Below are 21,271 nucleotides of genomic sequence, written 5' to 3' on the forward strand. Positions count from 1 at the left end.
ATTCCAGGCCATCAATGTAAGAAGAAGCAACTGAACTGCATGATAAGGGCAGCAGAAACCCTTCCTGAGAGTAATGTGATAGAAGAAGAACAACCATGTGCAGACTTGATTATTGAAGGAGAGCTAGAGCAGGAAGTCATAGAAGTTGTGTGCATGAATGCTCTATCAGGTGACAACGGGAGGGTCAATACCATATTAGTTTGAGGTACCATACGAAACAGGAAACTAACAATGCTAATTGATTCTAGCAGCACTCATAGTTTCATTGATTTTACCACAGTCAAAGAAATAGGCTACCAAGCTAGGCATTGTCCACTAGTGAGAGTAATATTGGCTGATGGGAATTATGTCATGTGCACTTCCATTTGCACAGGGTATCAGTGGAAAATGCAAGGTAGACCCTTTCAGGAAAACTTACTAATCATTCCACTTGGAGGCTGTGACATTAAGATGGGCAATGATTGGATGGAGAAGCATAATCCCACTAAATTTGATCATGAGAAGATGTGTGTTACAAGGTATTGCAAGGTATCTCTAAGGAAGGTAAGTTGAAATGGTGGGAAAGATGTTGAAGAAAGGGCAAGCTCTGATAGCTCATCTGTTCATGATGAATTCCTTGGGGACAAAAGATTAGGAACTAGTAGGAGAAACCATTAAGTAGGTGTTGCATCAATACCCTGATGTGTTTATAGAACCCAAGTCTCTACCCCCTTTCAGGACCTTAGATCACGCCATTCCTCTAAAATCTGGAGCCATGCTAGTCAGGCTGAGGCCTTACAGGTACAACTACTATTAGAAGGATGAGTTGGAAAGACATGTTAAGGAGATGCTCACTAATGGCATAATACAGCATAGTCAATTGCCCTTCTCATCACCAGCATTGTTTGTCAAAAAGAAGGATGGGACTTGGAGGTTATATGTAGATTATAGAGGGCTGAATGACATCACAGTAAAGGAAAAGTATCTTATACCTATTGTGGATGACGTCTTAGATGAACTAAGTGGATCTGTGAACTTTTCCAAGGTAGATTTGAGAGTTGGTTATCACCAGATCAGAATGAGGTTAGAAGATGTATATAAGACAACTTTTAGAACTTATTTAGACCATTATAAGTTCAAGGTGATGCCATTTGGATTAACAAATGTACCAGCTACCTTTCAAGCTTTAAAGAACCAGGTTTTTCAACATTTCCTTCGAAAGATTGTTTTGGTCTTCTTTGATGATATCCTTATTTACAGTTTATCTGAAACAGATCATGTGACTCATCTAATTGATGTCTTTGATACCCTAAGGAAACATTCCTTATTTCTAAAAAGTCTAAATGCTCATTTGTTCAATCTAAAGTTAAGTACTTAGGACATATCATAACTGCAGAAGGAGTGTCTACTAATCCATCTAAAATAAAAGCTATGGTCGACTAGCCTAGGCCAAAGTCATTGAGGGTACTTAGGGGATTCTTAGGATTGACTAGATAATATAAAAAGTATGTTGCTAATTATGGAATCATTTGTAGACCCTTAACTGACTTATTTAAAAAGGATGCTTTTAAATGGAATGATGGAGCTGACCTAGCCTTTACAGCCTTCAAGAAAGCTATGTCTTCTACACCAGTGTTGGCCTTACCTGATTACACTAAGGAGTTCATAGTTGAGCCAGATGCTAGTCAAAGTGGCGTTGGAGCTGTGCTTATGCAAGAAGGTAGACCAATAGCCTATTTTAGCAAGGTTTTGGCTCAAAGGCACATGGGTAAGTCAATCTATGAGAAGGAGAATATGTCCTTGAGGAATGCAGTTGACAAGTAGAGGCACTATTTACAGTACAAGCATTTTATGGTCAGAACTGACCACCATAGCTTAAAATATCTTCTGGAACAAAGAGTTACTTCTGCTATACAACAGAAGGGACTGACCAAGTTACTTGGGCTAGATTATGAAGTACAGTACAAGAAGGGGGCAGTAAATAGGATAGGTGATGCCCCTTCTAGGCAACAGGAAGACTCACAATGCCACATAGGCCAATCTCAAGGAACATTACAGGCAATCAGTGTCTCATTTCCTTCTTGGATGCATGAGATAACACACAGTTATGAAGGAGACTCTAAAGCTACAAAAGTGATCAGTCAAGCAGCAGTGACTCTACATGGACCTAACATCTGCATTACACTTCCAACATACTCAGAAGAAAGGAAAAGATTTATATTGGTATTAATGGTGATCTTAGAACTCAGCTGATCTCCACATTCCATGATTCTCCTGTAGGTGGACATTCAGGACAACTTGGGACTCTAAAAAGGTTATCACAGGTGTTCTATTGGCCTAGGATGAAACAGGTAGTCATTGACTACGTGGGTAGTTGTGATATATGCCTTAAGAGCAAGGATGACAACATGGCCTATCTGGGACTATTGAAGCCTCTACCCATTCCTAACCAAGCTTGGAGCCACATTAGTATGGACTTCATAGAAGGTTTACCCAAGTCCCAAAACAAAGAAGTTATCCTTGTAGTAGTTGATCGAATGACCAAGTATGCACATTTTATAGCCCTTGCACATCCTTATACATCAGCAACAGTAGTTGATGTGTTCTGGAAGAGGATACATTGCTTACATGGCACTTATGAGTCTATAGTAACTGACAGAGATAAGGTATTCCTAAGCAACTTTTGGCAATCCTTATTCACACTATTGGGAACTCAGCTACACTACAGCACCGCTTACCACCCTCAAAGTGATGACCAAACTGAAAGAGTCAATAGATGTTTAGAGAATTATCTCAGGTGCATGACTGCTAGTAGACCAACATAATGGAAGCAATGGCTGACTGATGCAGAATGGTGGTACAACACCAACTTCCACACCAGTCTGCAATGCACCCCTTTGAGGCTTTGTATGGTTACACTCCCCATCAACTATCCCTACGGCCCTTAAATGAGACAGTGGTGCAAACTGCTGGAAATACAGTGATGAGAAGGCAACAGATGCAATAACTGTTGAAAAACAACCTCACTAAGGCTCATGAGAAAATGAAATACTATGCTGACAAGAGAAGATCAGGTAGGGAGTTCCAAGTGGGCGATATGGTCTATTTAAAACTGCAACCTTATAGGCAAACCTCCTTTGCATTGAGAAAGAACCTAAAACTAAGCTCGAAGTATTATGGACCCTATAAGGTTCTTGCTAGAGTTGGTATGGTGGCTTACAAATTAGACCTTCCTCCTGAATCGAAAGTCCATCATGTGTTCCATGTCTCTCTACTAAAGAGAAAGGTGGGTAATAGAGTGGTAGTGCAGACCACTCTGCCTATCACTGGTAAAGATGGTCAATTCCTAGTAAACCTAGTGGTGATTCTGCAAAGGCAGCTAATAAAGAGGAACAATGCTGTTGTGGTTAGAGTATTGGTGCAATGGTGAAATCTTCTTCCAGAAGATGCCACATGGGAGGATTATCAGTTCATCAAAGCTAAGTTTCCAAACTTCGACTCCAATCCTTAAGGACAAGGATTCTTTGAAGAGGTGGGGTATGTAATGATCCATTAATCATCACAAAATCAATGTTGCTAGGCGGGTTTGAAGTGAAGAAGCTGAAGATCAGCATTAACAGAAATTGTGAAAGAGAATAACAGAAATTCAAATGAACGGATGAGATAAAATTAGAGTTAATGAGCTGCAAGGGCCAGGATATAGCCACCACTAAAAGAAAAATCACCTTTAGGGACGAGAATAATGGTCCCTAAAAGTCCGATTCTGGTCCTTAAATATCATTAGTGACCAGAAAAATCTGGTCATAACTGGTCGCTAGAAGCTTCGCCGCTAAAGGTCAGTAACGACGAGATTTAATGACCGGTCCTTAAAAACATTTAAGGACTAGTGTGATTCTGATCCTTAATATAATTTCAGGGGCCACATTTCTGGTCCCTAAAGAATGATAAAAATGAACGTTAGATGCTGCATCTGGTGCCTATTAATTTGCAACTACAAGATTTTACAGGTCCTAATATGACTTTAAGGGCAAAATTTTCTGGTCCTTAAAGATCTTATGAAATGTGGTCGTTTTATGTCCCGCTTTTCCGAAATATTATTCCATTCATAATGTATATGATGAATGCATATAGACAAACTTATCAATAATGTCTTCATATATATACTTCTAACAATTATAAAAGATAGGATTAACATTCCATTTGTACTGTATTATTTACACACCCCCCAGGAAGAAAATAAATTAATATCACTTGCAAATAAAATGAATTGTTGTCTATAGTTTTAGGCATAATTAGCTTGTCTACTTGAAGTCTCCAAAATCTGCATCTTCACTTGTAAACCGATGTCTCAAGACCTGTGAGAAGTATGAAATGAATTCACTTAAAAAGCTATAATAATCAACTAGAAATATTGGGTAACTAATTGTGAGACCTACATTATTTCATAAACAAATTGCAATATAACAATGTTTTGATCATATAAGAAACTTGCATGATGAAAGAAAACACAAAATAGTCATGTTTGCAACTAAAACACTATAAGAGACACTCAAAAAATGAATTTGTTTCATCAATGACAAGGAGGACTACATCTTATTATGTACAAATAGGTTCCATAGGCTTAGAGGGAGACAAACAGATAATTATTTTTTTATTATCATAATCATATTTTGGGTTCTTCTGTAAATAAGAAACTATGAGGGGTTCATGTTCCTATCAGTTCAATGTAGCAAATTTTCATATCACTCAACACAGATCTACTGATGCAAAAATAAATAAAAAATAAACTATTGATAATCATCCTGCATTTGAACCTAAAATTTGGTGTCCTTGCAATTATCCATTAACTTGTGAGATAATAATTAGCAATTCCATAATGATCAATGCACATGCACATAGATATGTTTGTGACAAGCAAAATAAACATAATTTTTACAAGAATCGTAAAAGAAATTTCTGGACCTGCTGTCTAACTCTGTCAAGTTTCAGCTCAAATTGTGCCAACTTCAAATGGCATTGTTTCCAGCTATCGAACTTACTCCTGGAAAGATAAGGGAAAAGAATCAAGAAAAGGAACTTAGCTGTCGGCAAGTCCACCTTAATAACTCGACCATCAGGGCCCGAGAGGGACACACTCATCCCACCAGTTCTGATTTTTGTTACTCCGTAATCACTAGACAGATACGATCCTGTCAGAGAGAGAATTTCAAATCGACCCTGCAAAAACCATGAATCATAAGTTAGATTACTAGGCATTATCTAAGGAAGAAAGATTACCCATAACTATTTCATTGGATTGGTTCAACGTGGGATAAAGGAACAATACTTCTCTATACATACTATAAAAATTAGACAACATGTCTCACCAAAGATGATAAAACTCTATATTTTACATGTCAATGGCAAGCATCAATACAAGAGTGTTCAAACTAAAAGGGAAAAAATACAAAAGCAGTTGAGCGCCTTCACACAATAACAAATTTAATCCATATCGACATGGATGTCAAAGCTTCAAACAGACTCATTATAATGCGGCACAAGGATGCATGTTTCGATGAATTCACATAAATGCAAACATCTAGAGTATTTCGCTTCCCTTTTAAAGACAAGGAGGAGATCAAGCAGAATGCCAATAACTCATTTCTATAAGAAGAATGCAGAGAATATACAATATATGCAAACAATTGACTATGAATGAAGCAGATGCACACATGCAAATCAAATTTCTCAAAGTAAAGTTCCACCAGATGAATTTGGCTGACCAAGTGTTACATTTGAAATTGCGCCATTGGTAGCCAGCACACAAATAGCTCTAGCACCTTGCTGAGCAAATGAAATGATTTTCATTGCAACATCCCGATACATAATTCAAGAATGAAACAATTTGGATTTTAAATGACCTCACAGAAGAAGAAAATCCATGAAAGAACAGTAAATCAACTTCCAATCAAATAAACACATCTAGCTGCAAGAGTACTGAGCAGCCAGAATGGTTTGCCAACAGCAAGCTGACATTTTTCTTATATACAGGGCATAATTCTTTAAGCATGTTTTCATGCATATCCTCACTAAACGGATATATTCTCTTTTTTCACAACGTACTAATCCTTTCCAAGATGCAGAGACGACTTTCTCATAAAAACTCAAGCCGTCATATTTTGATGGAAAAAGCGTGTGTTTTCAACAAGAACGCGTTAGTAATTCATGTAGCATAACTAATTAGAACAAACTATTATGTATATCCTTATTCTAACCTCGAAATCGTTCCAGCTGCCCTGGTTTAGAAACTTGTTCTATTCAATTCTATTTACAATTTAGAATTCTCTTTCCCGAGTTCAACCCTAGATTCATAAATAGTATTCAATTGATGATCAAATAATCAAATAATTAAGAGTATGATTGATTAAATAAACCAATATGATAACTCAAGAAATCGAAATTAGTATCCAAATAAGAATAGTCTTGAAAGAATCACAACCCTAGAACGTGAAATTTAGCTCTATATAGACATGGTAGCCAAACAACAAATCATCAAAAGAAACATAAAAATTCCTAAAACTAATAAATTATAAAATTAACAAAAAGAAAAAAAAATTACCTTCAATATTCAATAATTACCTTCAATAATGACCGGGTTGACCAAACATTCCTTAGTCAATATTCATGGTCTCATAGCATCCGATCTTCCTTTCTCCGCTAAGATAGGAGAATTGACTTCACTTTCAATCCAAATATGTTCGTTAATTCATCCTTGGAGCTTCCACACTTATTTGTTTTTAATTCATCCAAAATTATCCTAATTTACCAAATATAAAGACAACTAGCATAATCTCCATAATTGAATAATGTTAGGCCTATTTAATATAAAATACAACTAAAGAGCAGTAAAAACACGAGTAAATTAATATCAAAATAGTTACAAATATGCTCCACATCAAAAGTTAACCAAAAATTGATCATCTTCAATGGATGGACTTCAGTTATGGACACATCACGCGGCATCTACTTTCAATAATTCATGGTTACTAAAATGAAATCACAATTTCTAAAACACAATAAAATACACTAATAACAAAGAAATAACAAAGTGGGATATTAAAAACAATAAATGTTATGAAATAGTATTTAATTTGGATTTTAGGTGCTTTTGCTACTCCTTAAAGAAGACATACTTAGATATGTTTAGATAATAAAAACTTTTGGATCCAACTTAGCTTGTTCAATAACAAAAATTAAGAGAGCATATAAGAGTAAAGCAAACAGGTAGAATTCAAATGCCTATTTTTTTTTATCTTTCTTATTTGCTAAAAAAAGTAGAATGCAATGACTAAATCATTGATTTATTTAGTACATTTTAATACAAATTCTTCGATATTTTTATCAGATGTTCCACCTTCATTAACAGCTTCCTTGGCCAAGTCCTTCCATTTAAGGGCATTTTTCTTCATTTTTTTCCCTTTGTCTCCTACTATTACTGTCCTTACACATTTCTCAATGCATTTTTCTTCATGTTTTTCCCTTTGTCTCCTACTATTACTATCCTTACACATTTCTCAATGCATTTTCTTCATTTTTTCCCTTTGTCTCCAACTATTACCATTAAGGGTGTTCATGGTTCGGTTTGGATCAGTTTTTCCCTAAAAAGAAACCAAACCAAGTAAGTCGGTTTTTCAAATACTAGAATCAAACCAAACCAATTAAGTCGGTTTTTTCTCGATTCGGTTTATGTCGGTTTTTCGGTTTTTTCAGTTATTTGTCGGTTTTTTCTTAAATATAAGACATACTCTACCAAACACATATTTCGGCGACCACATTTTCAACGTAACACTATCAAATCAATTGTCTTTTGAGAACTCTATTATTTACCAAGATATATTGATGATAATTGAATCAAATAGTGATGAATAATTTAAGGACTCAATTAAAAATATATTATTTTTAACATGAAATAGATTCTTACACTTAACAAAACAAAACTACCAATCATACTAGAATGTAAAGATAAAGAACTGTACTAAAAGTGCAAACGATTAACATTTACTATAAAAATTTTGAAACTTTGTATAAAAGTATATATATATAGGTGTAATAATAAATGTAAAATAGTTACTCCTATATTCGGTTTGGTTCGGATTTTTTTATTAAAACCAAAACCAAACCAAATTTGATCGGTTTTTAAATTTCAAAACCATAACCAAACCAAACCAAAAAGTATCATTTTTTTGGTCGGTTTGGTTCGGGTTTTCGAATTTTCATGAACACCCCTAATTACCATCCTTACACATTTCTCAATTTCTTCTCTTCCAACAAGCCTTTTCTCATTAACATTAACTCTCACCCCTACACCCCAAACATCTTGTAATAATTTAGCATTCGTAGTTTGATCAGTCGATTGTGGCATTACAATAATTAGCACTCCAAGACTCAAAGCTTCAATCGTTGAATTCCACCCACCGTGTGAGAAAAAGCACCCAATTGCCTTATTAGATTAGACTTGTAGTTGTGGACTCCAATTTATCACTAATCCTTTCTCAGATGTTTCCTCAATGAAATTTTTGGGAATTTTCGCTTCATCAGAACTCTTAACAATCCATAAAAAGTAGTAATTGGTTGCTTTTAAACCCCAAGCTATCTCTTTCATTTGTTTCTCATCTAAAGTGGACATACTACCAAAAGCTACATAAACAACAGACCCTTCTTCTTTAGTATTTAGCCAGTTGATACATGTTGAAGCACCCACTTGGAATAGATTGAGACCATATTCAATGTCATTTTCAACTCTATTGTCCAAATACAAAGATGACACCGTTGGGCCTATGGTCGATAGTGCGGTGACTTTTGACATTGCGTCAACTACCTGCAATAAACATATTAATAGGTTAAACTTATGCACAGTGACAGTCTAGTGCAGTAAGCTTCCGCTATGCACGGGTCCAGGGAAGGGTCAGCCACATTACTCTGCATTTCTGCAAGAGGCTGTTTCCACGATTTAAACATGTGACCTCTTGTTCACATGACAGCAACTTTATCAGCTCCACCAAGGCTCACCTTCAACTTATACACCGTAAAAATATAAACTTTTTACCTTATTAATGTAATTTAACCGTCTATTGCATATCCTTAGTTCACCGAAGCTAAACACATAAAATAACCTAACGCTTGTATTTACTATATACTCTCTTTTCTAAAACAATTTTATTTCAGAAAGAGAAAAAGAAAATGCAACTACGAGCCTGTTCCGTGAAAAGTTTTTTTTTTTTTTGAAATTTGAGTTGTTTGATCAAGACATAAAAGTGCTTTTGAGTAGCGGCAGAAATAATTTTCTGCTTTTGCGAAACTACAAATTTTAGTTTCTTCCAAAAAGCACAAACAAATACTCAAGTGAAAACAACAAAATGCCTTAAATAGAAAGAAAAAACCACCAAAGAGTTTTAGTGGATAATGAATATTGTCCACAAATAGCAAGTTTGAAACTAACCTCAGCCTCCAACTTGTAGAATGAGTTCACAAATACATAATCAGCATTCAGCTTTGTCCACATTTATACACTGATTTAACACCAACTCAAAATACGCTGGATATAATGTACCATGGACATAAATGAATGACGGCATATCTCGAAGTTCGAGCTCCGGCAATCCCGGAATCCTCACACAGATTTAATCAGATAATAAAGAAAATAACTGTAATTTATGAACAAAACAACAATTGTCAATAATGTGTTGAAAATATTATACTAGTATATGACATATTGGATGTAGGGAACACATTTTTCTAACATTAAATCCTAGATTAGTTTATACATGTCACTTTGCTAAAACTTTTCAAAGAGTATATATATATATTTATATCACTTCTTCTTTTTTCAGTTGTCTTTGTTGCTCTCAATTGCTTCTGATTTAGGCCTTGCTCATTTTTCAATGTATATATATATATATATATATATATATATATATATAAAGATCATTCTCGGTGTCCAATCAGTCTCTCAAAATCTCTCAGGCAATAACTAATGAAGGAAATGCATTCAACCCCTTGGGGTGGTCACTCAGGCATTTTTGCTACTCAACAAAGGATGAAGTTACTGTTCTACTGGCCAAGTTTAGCCCATGACATCAAAATTCAAATCAAAGAGTGTGACGTCTGCTAACAAAATAAGGGTGAAAATGTGGCTTACCTTGGTCTCCTACAACCCCTGCCAATACCATCTCGTGCATGGAAACATATAGTAATGGATTTCATCAGAGAACTGCCTAAATCATATGGAAAAGATGTTGTCTAGGTAGTGATTGACAGATACACTAAGTTTGCTCATTTCTTTACTCTAACGCATCTCTATACAACCAACCAAATTGCCCAACTTTTCTTGGATAACATGTGCAAATTACATGGCATACCCAGCTCTACAGTCTCTGATCGAGATTCTATATTCCTGTGATGACCCAAAAGGTCATCAATCGTTTTGAAAGTAAATTTTATATTCTGAGGCCTTAAAATCTCTTTTAGTCTCACCACGATTTGTGTGGCAGTCCGGACGCATTTCCGGAAAGCTTTTATGTGAAATCTAAGTAAAATAAGAAAATTAGCCTTTAAAATAAATTAATGTTGACTTTGGTCAACATTCTTAGTAAACAGACCCGGCCCCGTGATCGGATGGTCCCGTAGGGTCTGTTGTAAAATATGGGACTTGGGTGTATGCCCGAAATCGATTCCGAGGTTCCCAGGCCTGAGAAAAGAATTTTTAAAGAAAATTATTTGCTGGAAAATATAAAGGGCTTTTAGAAGTGAAATGATGAATTTTCTTGATGGTATCGGGCCCGTATTTTGGTTTCGAAACCCTGTACAGATTTAAAAGAATAATTTGGTTGAATTTGTGAAGTTTGGTAAGAATCGGAGTTCGTTTAGTATAAATCGGACCTATATTTGAGAAAATAGAAATTTTGATGTTCTTAAGGAATTTCATAAATTTGAGATTTAATTCATAGTTATTGATGTTATTTTAATTATTTGATTGCATGAGCAAGTCCGTATGATGTTCTTAGACTTGCGTGCATGTTTGGTTTGGAACCCCGAGGGCTCGGATGCGTTTTGGATAGGCTACGGGGTGAAACGGACTTAGGAAATTGCAGCTGGTATCTGGTATTTTTGCCCAGGCCTCTTGCGAGATCATGCTTCGCAAATGCGAAGTTCTCATGCTTGGGAAATGCGACCCAGGCGTCACAAATGCGAACCAAGCCTGGGCAGGCCCTCTCCGCAAATGCGAGCACTGGGTGGGAATTGCGAAGCCTGCCCATCGCAAATGCGATGTTTTCCTTTGCAATTGCGAAGATGACATGATTCAAAAGGGGTTTTCAAGTCGCAATTGCGACATCTGAGACCTACTAAATGAGATTTTTGACGGGATTTCAGCCATTTTTCAAACCCTAAATTCTCTTGGGCAATTTTCCAAAGAAAGATTCTTCTCCAAATCATTAGTAAGTAATTTCTAACTCATTTGCTTTAATCTATAACCTCTTTTTACACGATTTCGTTTCAAAATCAAGTTTTTTACATGATTTCATTTCAAAATCAAGGGTTTTTCATGGAAAATTGGGTGTTTTGGGGTAGAAGTTAGGATTTTCAAATTTTGGGGATTTGGACCTCGATTTGAGGTTTGATTTAAAAAATAATTACATATTTGAGTTCATGAGTGAATGGGTGATGGGGTTTGGTTCGAACTTTGGGTTTTGACCAAGCGAGCCCGAGGTAAATTTTTTACTTTTTGGGAAAAACAATGAGAAACCTATTTTTCATGCATTAGAATTTGTTTATTTAGCATATATTAATGTTGTTAAGTACATTATGACTAGATTCAAGCGAATTGGAAGTGGAACCGAGGGGTAAAGCGGTAGTTGAGGCTTAGTTTGTCTATGAAATCGAGGTAAGTGTTTGGCCTAAACTTAGCTTCAGGGAATAGGAGTTGTGGTCATATTTTCTATGTGTTAAGTGTTGAGTACGACGTATAGGTATGGTGACGAGTATCTATATGTTGGTGTCAAGCATGCCCATAAGTAATATGATTGTTGTGACTCCGTTATGTATTGTTCATGCTTAATATGATGATTGTAAATGTTGAACAAGGATTGTGAAAGTATTCTTGGCAATTGACCATTGTTGAGCATTGGCTCAAGTTGAGACATATGTTATAAAGTGATGGTGGAAACGAGATGAGGTATATTGTTAATTCCCTTGCCGGGATGTTATTGCTTATGATATTGTTTCCCTTGTCAGGATATTATTGTTATACCATTATTCCCTTGCTGGGATTCTTTTGTTATTGGTGTTGATTTGTATATTAGGATCGGGTTGCATGCCAAAACAATATTATATGGGATCGGGTTGCACGCCGCAATAAGGAGTAATAAGGGCGGATAGGTGGGGTCAAGTTGCACGCCGCATCATTATATGATTGGGATCGGGTTGCACGCCGCAACAGTATTATATGATTAGGATCGGATTGCACACTGCAACAATATTATATGATTGGGATCGGGTTGCACGCTGCAACAAGAAAGAATAAAAGTGAATATTGATTCTTATGGTGAGAATGAGAGTAAAAGCACGTAAGGTGATGCCGTGCACTTGTTACTGTTTTCTTTATTCTTGCTGATATGAAGTTATGGTGTTCTTTATGCTTCTCTATTGAAATTCGGTTAGTACTTGATATTCCCCGCAGCATGTACCCCTTTCCCATCTTTAATTGCTAGTTTATGTTATCATTATTTGTCGTATATGATTTAACTGCACAAGTTTATTTGGTAGTCTTGTCCTAGCCTCATCACTATTTCGTCGAGGTTAGGCTTGACACTTAATAGCACATGGCGTCGATTGTGTTGATAGTACACTCTGCACTGTGTGCAGATCCCGGTGTTGGAGCATTTGGACCACAGTGAAGTTGCTGCTTTCAGTCCAGCAGAGACCCGAGGTAGTCCTGCAGACGTCTGTAGTCCTTGGCGTCCCCTTCTATTCTGTTCTTACTTATTTCATAGACAGACATGTATTTTTCTTTGTTCAGACCCTATTTGTAGTATTCTTAGATAGTCTATGACATTGTGACACCAGTTCTGGGTGGAGTTGTATTTTTGATTTCTTGCCAGTATTTAGTTAAATTGTTGAATTTCATCTTCTGCACTTTTTATTCTGCTGTTGATCATATGTTAACTTGTGAAATTGTTAAAAGATAAGGAAAAAAGATAATAAAATCTATAATTGTCGACTTGCCTAGCTTTCACTAGTAGGCACCATCACAACTCCCGAGGGTGAAAATCTGGGTCGTGACAAGTTGGTATCAGAGATCTAGATTGCTTGGGTCTCACAATTCACGGACAAGCTTAGTAGAGTCTAAGGGATCGGTACGGAGACGTTCGTGCTTATCCCCTAGAGGCTACAAAGTTTAGGAATGACTTCACATCTATTCTTCTCTATCGTGCGATTTGACTTCTCAATGCTAATTGAACTTCTACTATATTCTTTCGTAGATGGCTAGAACACGTGTTTCTTCGTCCGTTGATCAGTAGCCCGAGCATCTAGTGGTAGCTCCTATGAAGGGCAGAGAATGAGGCCAAGGTCGTGCTAGAGGCCTAGGTAGGGGCAGGGCTCAGCCTAGACCAATAGCACTAGCAGCGGAGCCTCAGGTAGAGTTTGAGGAGGAGGCTCCAGCCTAGACAATTCCAGCAGGGCCAGCTCAGGTCCCAGAGGGATTCATCGCCACCCTAGTACTTCAGGATGCTCTAGTCCGTCTAGTGCGCCTTATGGAGAGTGTCACTCAGACATGCATATTTCCTGTAGTACCAGCTGTCTCTCATGCTGGAGGAGGAGCCCAGACTCCGGCTACTCGCACTTCGGAGCAGATGGATCCCCAGTATCAAACTCCAGCAGCTCAGCCAGTTGGAGTAGTTCAGTCGGGTGTTGTGGCACAGACCAATGAGGGCCCAGCTATGTCTGCTGATACCTTGTGGAGGTTGGACAAGTTCACCAAGCTCTTTACTACCACTTTTGATGGTACATCTTCTGAGGATCCTAGGATTATTTGGATAGTTGTCATGAGGTTCTACGGAACATGGGGATAGTGGAGACCAATAGGGTCGACTTTGTTGCTTTCTGTCTGTCAGGATCCCCAAGACTTGGTGGAGGGATTATTGTTTGGCTAGGCTAGCTGGGTCACCTTTTTTGACTTGGGATCAGTTTTCTTAGCTATTTCTGGAGAAATTTCTTCTTGTCACTTAGAGGGAGAACTATCGGAGGCAGTTTGAGCATCTCTAGCAGGGTTCTATGACTGTCACTCAGTACGAGACCAGATTTATTGACATGGCCCGTCATGCTCTTCTTATACTTCCCACCGAGAGAGAGACAGAGAGAGAGAGAGATGAGGTTCATTGAGGGACTCATTTAGCCTATTCGATTGTAGATGGCTAAAGATACGGGGAACAAGGTTTCTTTTCAGGATGCGGCCAATGTGGCCAGGAGAGCCGAGATGGCTTTATTACAGGGGAGTGGTTAGGGGTCTGACAAGAGGCCCCATCATTCTAGCAGGTTCAGTGGTCCCTCGACTAGAGGTAGAGATTCTTTTGGTAGGGGCCATCCTTCCAGAATGTTTAATTCAGCACTACATGCATCTCATGGGGCTTTAGGGGGGCGTGGTTTGTAGACATGTGATTTTTGACCCTCCCCAAAATTGTTCATATTTTAGCACGTAAATATTTAATTTAGGCCTAATATAGCTATTTCAACTATTTTTTACTCTTTTACTTTTAGTTTATTAAAAGAAAACAAAAATTACAAAAAATAGGCTCATTAATGTTTTGTGGTCCTTTTTAATCTTAAAAAATACCAAAAAATAATTTTGTTTTAATGGTCAGTCTTATTTTAATAATTATTTTTTCTTAAGTAGAGCTAATTAGTATTTTTGATAACACTTTTAGTTAATTAAGCTAATTTTAAATATAGCTAGTCATAAAGGCCCAAGTTTCTACCTCATTCTTTAAGCTCAATATCCAAGACCCATTAAGCTAATCCTAGGGACCCTTCTAGACTCCTCTTTGGAACAAAAAAATAAATAAAAAGTCCCTAAGGACTTAACACAAAAGACCTAGGGACTAATTGGCAAAATACACACAAATACACATAAGACCTAGAGCTAGAGGTACAAAGAGAGGGGAAAAAATAGAGTTGAGGGCAACGAAGAAGGCGCAGGAGCGTCCCTCTTCTTCTACTTCCAATACCACAAAACTTCCATGAAAATACCTCTAAAACAACCATGAAATCCCTAAAATCCAACACAATAAAAGGGCATTAGCTCCACCTTTGCTCACTGCTTTCGTTCTCGTAGGTTGAGGTCGCTAATTAAAAATTGTTTGAGGTTCTTTTCAGCTCGAGCTAGGTAGCATTTTTAGGCTTCAAGCCATTTCGAAGCTACTATTTGTTCATCGTGTAGATTAGATTATAAAATTTTGTCTGTAAAAAATTAAAAGTTGCGGCTGTAAGATAAGATATTTTCAATAAGAAAAGCTCAAAATCATTCCATTGTTTATGCCTTTAAACACCGCATATCTGAAATGCATTAACCACCCACCAGCAGAGGCTCTTTTTCTTTCTTCAAATTCCGGTCAGCTCTTTGAGTTTCGGTGTTCTCTAGGTCGAATAGAGTTTGAGTTCGTTGGCGAGATTTGAGTTTCTCCGACGAGGTTCGGTCAGTCCGTCGCCTGTCGAGGTCAGATCCGTTTGATTCGAGTTTACATAGCAAACTGAGGTCAAAATTCTTCCCTAGTCTTTGTTCCTTTAAAGCTTATATATGATGTTTTGTCTGATATGATTCTGTGAGTTCATTGATGCTTGACTATTGAATAGAGTAAATTTTGCCTTAGTGTGACGTTGATTTTAGTTAATCAAATTGAATGTATATTCTGTTATTTGAGCTTAAAGGTAGATATTATTGGTTAGCTAAACAATTTAATGGGCTGTGGAATGTCAAATTGAAAATGAGGAAGGAATTTTGAAATTGACAATTTAGTAGATACAGAGACGAGAGAATATGTTGGAATTCAATGATTAGTGTAACAGCTAGTGTGCTTACAACCTGAAGTAATATTCCATGATTGTGATGATAAGTCGTAAACTTATGTCCATAGGTACGGTCACTGTGGTATAGTCACGATACATAAATTCAAATTCGGGGTGTATTTCATGTAACCCGATTATAACAATTTCGAATAATAAATAATGCTGAATCTTCCTAAGAATATGTAAATAAAAGCGGCTCAAAAGTTCAAAATTGCACCATAGGTTAAAATATGTCATAAAATCAGATAATAGGCCAATTATAACAGTTGAGCGACCTTGCTAGAATCACGAAACTCGGGAATGCCTAACACCTTCTCTCGGGTTAACAGAATTCCTTACCCGGATTTTTGTGCTCGCGAACTGTAATCCAGAGTCAATCTTTTCCTCGATTCGGGATTTGAACCGGTGACTTGGGACACCATAAACTATCCCAAGTGGAGACTCTTAATTTTAAAAATAAATAATCCTGTTTCGATTGTCACTTAAATTGGAAAAAACTCCTTTATACCCTCCCTTCCGGGGGTGAAGGAAAAAGGAGGTGTGACAGTGTGGCGACTCTGCTAGGGATAAGAACCCATAATTTCTGGTTCATAGTTCAGAATTCGAGCTTAGAATAACTGTTATACTTGGCTTTTATCTATTATTTGATTTTTGCGTGTTTGAGCCTAATGTGCTAAATGCCGCTTTTTACTGCTTTAAGGTTGCTTGAACTGTATATAAACTATTACGAAAACCCTCTTCTCTCTAAGTCTTCTAAATCAGCTGTTACGCTGTCCCCCCGCCCCCCGGCTCGAGCTGTCCGCTCAGGTAAGTCAGGTCTAGAACAATACACCTATGTTTTAAACCTTTAATAACGTAGCTTCATGACGGATCCCTAGTAGGAAAGCTTGTTTGCATCACGTGCATTTGACTTTAGGGACTCAACACAAGGGTTGGGTCCGTCTCGGACAGGAGTACCCAAATTAAAAGACCATCCTGATGCATCTTATGTGCTACTTGTGTATCTGTCTGTTTCGGCTTGCATGTTGATTGTCTTCTAGAATAGGGAAAGAAAATGAAAAAAAAAATGAAAAAAAATCAAAATCGAAAAAAAAAAGAAAAAAAATCAAGAGTGAGAGGTAGGTATTTGCAATATCCTGAAACTCTGCCGATTTTTTGAAAAAAAAGTTATTTCAAAATAAGTCATGTTTTTTCTATTCCGTCAAAATTGGGCGAACTACGCGGGTCTCATTCTCACCGGATGTGAGAAACGTAGGAAACCTCATCGGTTCCGGCCCACAAATTTTTTAAAAAAATCCAAAAATATTTTCCATTACTTATTTATAAAGTTTTTCTTTTGACCCCAATTTTAAAAAAAATATAAAAATATTTTCTTTTAATTTCTTCTCAAAATTTAAAAATACTTTCGTTCTTCTTTCAAAAATGAAAAAGAAAATTTAAAATTCAAAAATATTTTCTTTTTTAGAAGCATTTCTTTCATAAATTCAAAATAAAATTCCAAAAATATTTCCTTCTTCTTCAGAAGTTTTTCTTTCGAAATTCCAGGAAAAAACAATATTTCTTCTTTAGAAGTCTTTCTTTGCAAAAATGCTGAAGAAAAAACAAAATCCAAAAATATTCCCTTTCTTCTTTATAAGTCTTTCTTTCGAAAAAATAAAATAAAAAATTCAAAAAAAAAATCAGTTTATTTACTTTATTCATGATCTTCCCGAACTACGCAAGATCTGATCATGTTCCCACATGATACGTATGCAACCCAAATCAGGTTCGATCACCATTAAAAAAAGAAATGAAAAAAAAATAAAGAAATGAAAAAATATTAATAATAATAAGGACTGACTAAGTCCATTCTAACATGTTTTGTTTTGAATTGTGAAGAAAGTTGAGGTGGTCGGTTTGTGGTAAGCTGGAAACACAAGATCCAAGGAAAAATGATAACTGACATCGAAGCTTTTACAAGTGCTCAAGAGACTCAGGGTCAGAGGGTTCAACAAGAGTCTACTGTGTTTGAGAAAAATAGAATACTGAAATAGCAAATGACCGAAATGTGTCAAGCATGGGCCAGTGGTCAAGGACAGCCTCATCATGAGTCACAATTTGTTACACAGCAAGAGCAATACCACTCTCCTGAGTATCACTCGTACTCGTTTGATCTTCCTACAAACATTGAGAAGCCTGCCCAAAAGATGGTACAGGAAGAAATGACCCAAAGAGTGAAAAGCTTAGAACAACGGTTGAAAAACATGCAAGGGTTGACAGGTCAAAAGAGTGTTGCCTTCAAAGATCTATGTATGTTTCCCAATGTCCACTTGCCGCCTGGTTTCAAGACTCCCAAATTTGAAAAGTATGATGGACATGGAGACCCCATAGCCCACCTGAAAAGGTATTGCAATCAACTGAGATGTGCGGGAAGAAAGGAAGAATTGTTGATGACTTATTTTGGGGAAAGCCTTATGAGAGTAGCATCCGAATGGATTTTGGATCAAGACACATCTCGGTGGTATGTCTGGGATGACATGGCACAGGCCTTTGTCAAAAAGTTCCAATACAACATTGAAATTGCCCCAGACCGCAATTCCCTTTCAAACTTGAAGAAGAAACCAACTGAAAGTTTCAGGGAATATGCCATTAAATGGAGAGAGCAAGCAGCTAGAGTTAAGCCACCCATGGACGACCACGAGCTAATCACTGTCTTACTTCATGCTCAAGAGCCAGATTATTTTCAAAACATGATGTCCGCAGTGGGCAAATCCTTCTCGGAAGCAATCAAAATGGGAGAAATGGTCTTAAGACAGGGAAAATTATAAGTCAAGCAGTTTTTAAAGCAGCAAATCAGGCTGTCCGAGTTGAGTCTGATAATTTTAGTGACACAAATGAGAAGGTTGAAGAAATCATGATGACATCAGGGTCGATAAGAGGTTCCAGGAGAACATCTCGAAGGCATGAGCAGCCTCCTCATGTTTTCCTGACTCCTCTAAGCAGTATTATCCACCTCAGAACCCTCAATACTCTGTCGCTCCACCTTAGTATGTTGTCCAGCCACCAAAACACCCCAGAAGGTGACCATGAGCATCACGAAATCTCCAACAGCCTCCACAAAATTTTCAGGAGGTATAAAGGGGAACAAAGGTTGAAAGATAATTTTACACCAATAGGAGAGTCCTATGCAAGCTTATTTGAGAAGTTAAAGCATTATGACATGATTGCACCTACTCCTCCAATTATGTGGACCCATGTGCAAGAAGCGTTGACCCTTCTAAAAGGTGTGAATACCATTCCAATGCCCAGGGGCACAATGTTGTATGCTGTCGGAATTTGAAAAGAGAAATAGAAAGGATGATCCAGGAAAACCTGATTGTGATCCAAGAGAGGGACACGCAGAATATCGCGCAGAATCCTTTACCTGCACATGATGATGCATACTTTGTGGGGATGATGCGTGGTGACATGGAGTATGATAATCCTCTCGGGAATTTGCTAACTGAAGTTAATAATTTTGAAATTGGAGAAGGCTCTGCTGATTTTGATGAGCAAATATGTGGCTAAATGTCAAGCCTAGCAATTGAAAAGTCATTCCCTCCTCACTAGGAAGGAATATTGGTAACTTGTTTTGATATTTTTTCTATTATCTGGGTTATTTCAGGGTTGTGATCTAGATTTTATTTGTTTTATTTAGTCAAATCCTTCTATCCCTCCATTCTATTTGTGTGAGTCTTGTCTTTCTGTTCTGTTGCTATTTTCATTAGCCGGGTTATTTAGGGTTATAACTTGGATTTTAAGTTGTTTGTCTTGTTGTTTACTCAATGAAATACAATTTTTCCTTTTGTGTCATTCCATGCTTAGTTCTTTTCCCGCTAGTTTTAATGACATGACATGCATGCAGAATTTTTGGCCAGATCTTAGAAAATTGATTTAAGTTTGAATTGGACAACTGAGGAAAAGGCATTTTTGAGAATGAATAAAGAGTTGAAATACTTTGGAATTAAGGTCGAGTAAAATTCACCTTCAAATCATTGTGAAGATCGGGCTTGAAGATGTTTAATCCATTGAAGTTTGTTAGAAATTTTGACATTAAGGAATGGAAAGTGTCTTGTGACCATGACAAACCAAGAGGACAGACATGTTCGTCAATGTTGTGATCACGAAAGATACTACGTTTGGCATTCTCGAGGATGTGAAGCCCTCTTTCTGCTATCCAAACACTTTATATCCTTCGCTACGCCTTTTTGAGCCTATGTTATTTTTCTTTGACTACCCTCTTTTGAAATCAAGTTTAGAGTCAAGAGTCAAAAAAAATATACAAAAAAAAAAGAAAAAGAAAAAGAAAAAAAAAGAGAAAGAGAGAGAGTCTATGTCCCAATAGTACAAACTGGGGCAATTCTTAAGAAGTTCAAGTGAAAAAGAAAGATGATGAAGAAGAAAAGATTTATCAAAGGTCTATGCCCTAAAAATAGGAGCTGGGGCAACTTGTTTTGAAAACAAAAAGAAAAAGAAAGAGAAAAGAAAAGAAAAAAAACAACAGAAAGAAAAATGAAAAAAATTAGTTGGGTCAGATGTTTGAACTACGTTCGACCTGATTTCTTAAAAAGGATACGTAGGCAGCCTCACGGTTCTGTCCAACTAAATAAGAATTTAGAAGAAAAAGAAAAAATAGAAAAAATCCAAAAATCCCCAGTCTCTGAACTGGGGCAAAGATTTTATTTCACTTTTGAAATAGTCGATTCCAAGAGTTGTAAGTCTAAAACCTTTCATTTTGAGCCTACTTTGAACCTTCATGCCGACCCTTCTTTCCAACCCTATCCAAAATCCTTCCAAATAAAGACCTCCCGATATGCCTTCAAGAATGTCAAGAGAAACATGCAATGAGCAACAGTTGTCACGCGACATAGAACACTGTCAAGTTGTTTACACAAGAAAGCAAAAGAAATAGAAAAAGAATGAGAGAGTCTTACTAGTGAAAACCCTCACGGGCACTGTAAGGCGACGGTAAGCAGAGATGAATAAATGAGAGAGACTTGTTGGTGAAAACCCCTCGGGGCACCACTAGTCGAAAGTGAGTCATGAAGCTGATGCAAAGAATTGGCACGAACAAGCCCAACTTCGAAGGTCATAAGAATGGTAAAATGGAAGATTAAATTAGTTTGATAGATCGGTCGTTAAGTCCCAAATGCATGTCATGATCATTAAGGCAAGT

The 21,271-nt window shown here is 37.0% G+C and overlaps 1 protein-coding gene and 1 pseudogene across 1 annotated transcript; one reads left to right on the forward strand and one right to left on the reverse strand.

Moving 5' to 3' along the window:
- Nucleotides 1-3,022: 3,022 nt before the first annotated feature.
- LOC138887065 (uncharacterized) lies at nucleotides 3,023-3,409 on the forward strand. The gene has a single exon (XM_070168777.1). It carries the CDS (start codon nucleotides 3,023-3,025, stop codon nucleotides 3,407-3,409), a length of 387 nt encoding a protein of 128 aa, XP_070024878.1.
- Nucleotides 3,410-4,280: 871 nt separating this feature from the next.
- Nucleotides 4,281-10,221, reverse strand: LOC104213779 (UDP-glycosyltransferase 74F2-like; annotated as a pseudogene).
- Between the last annotated feature and the right edge of the window lie 11,050 nt (nucleotides 10,222-21,271).

This window comes from Nicotiana sylvestris, chromosome 3, assembly GCF_000393655.2.
Source record: "Nicotiana sylvestris chromosome 3, ASM39365v2, whole genome shotgun sequence".
Classification (NCBI taxonomy): domain Eukaryota; kingdom Viridiplantae; phylum Streptophyta; class Magnoliopsida; order Solanales; family Solanaceae; genus Nicotiana; species Nicotiana sylvestris.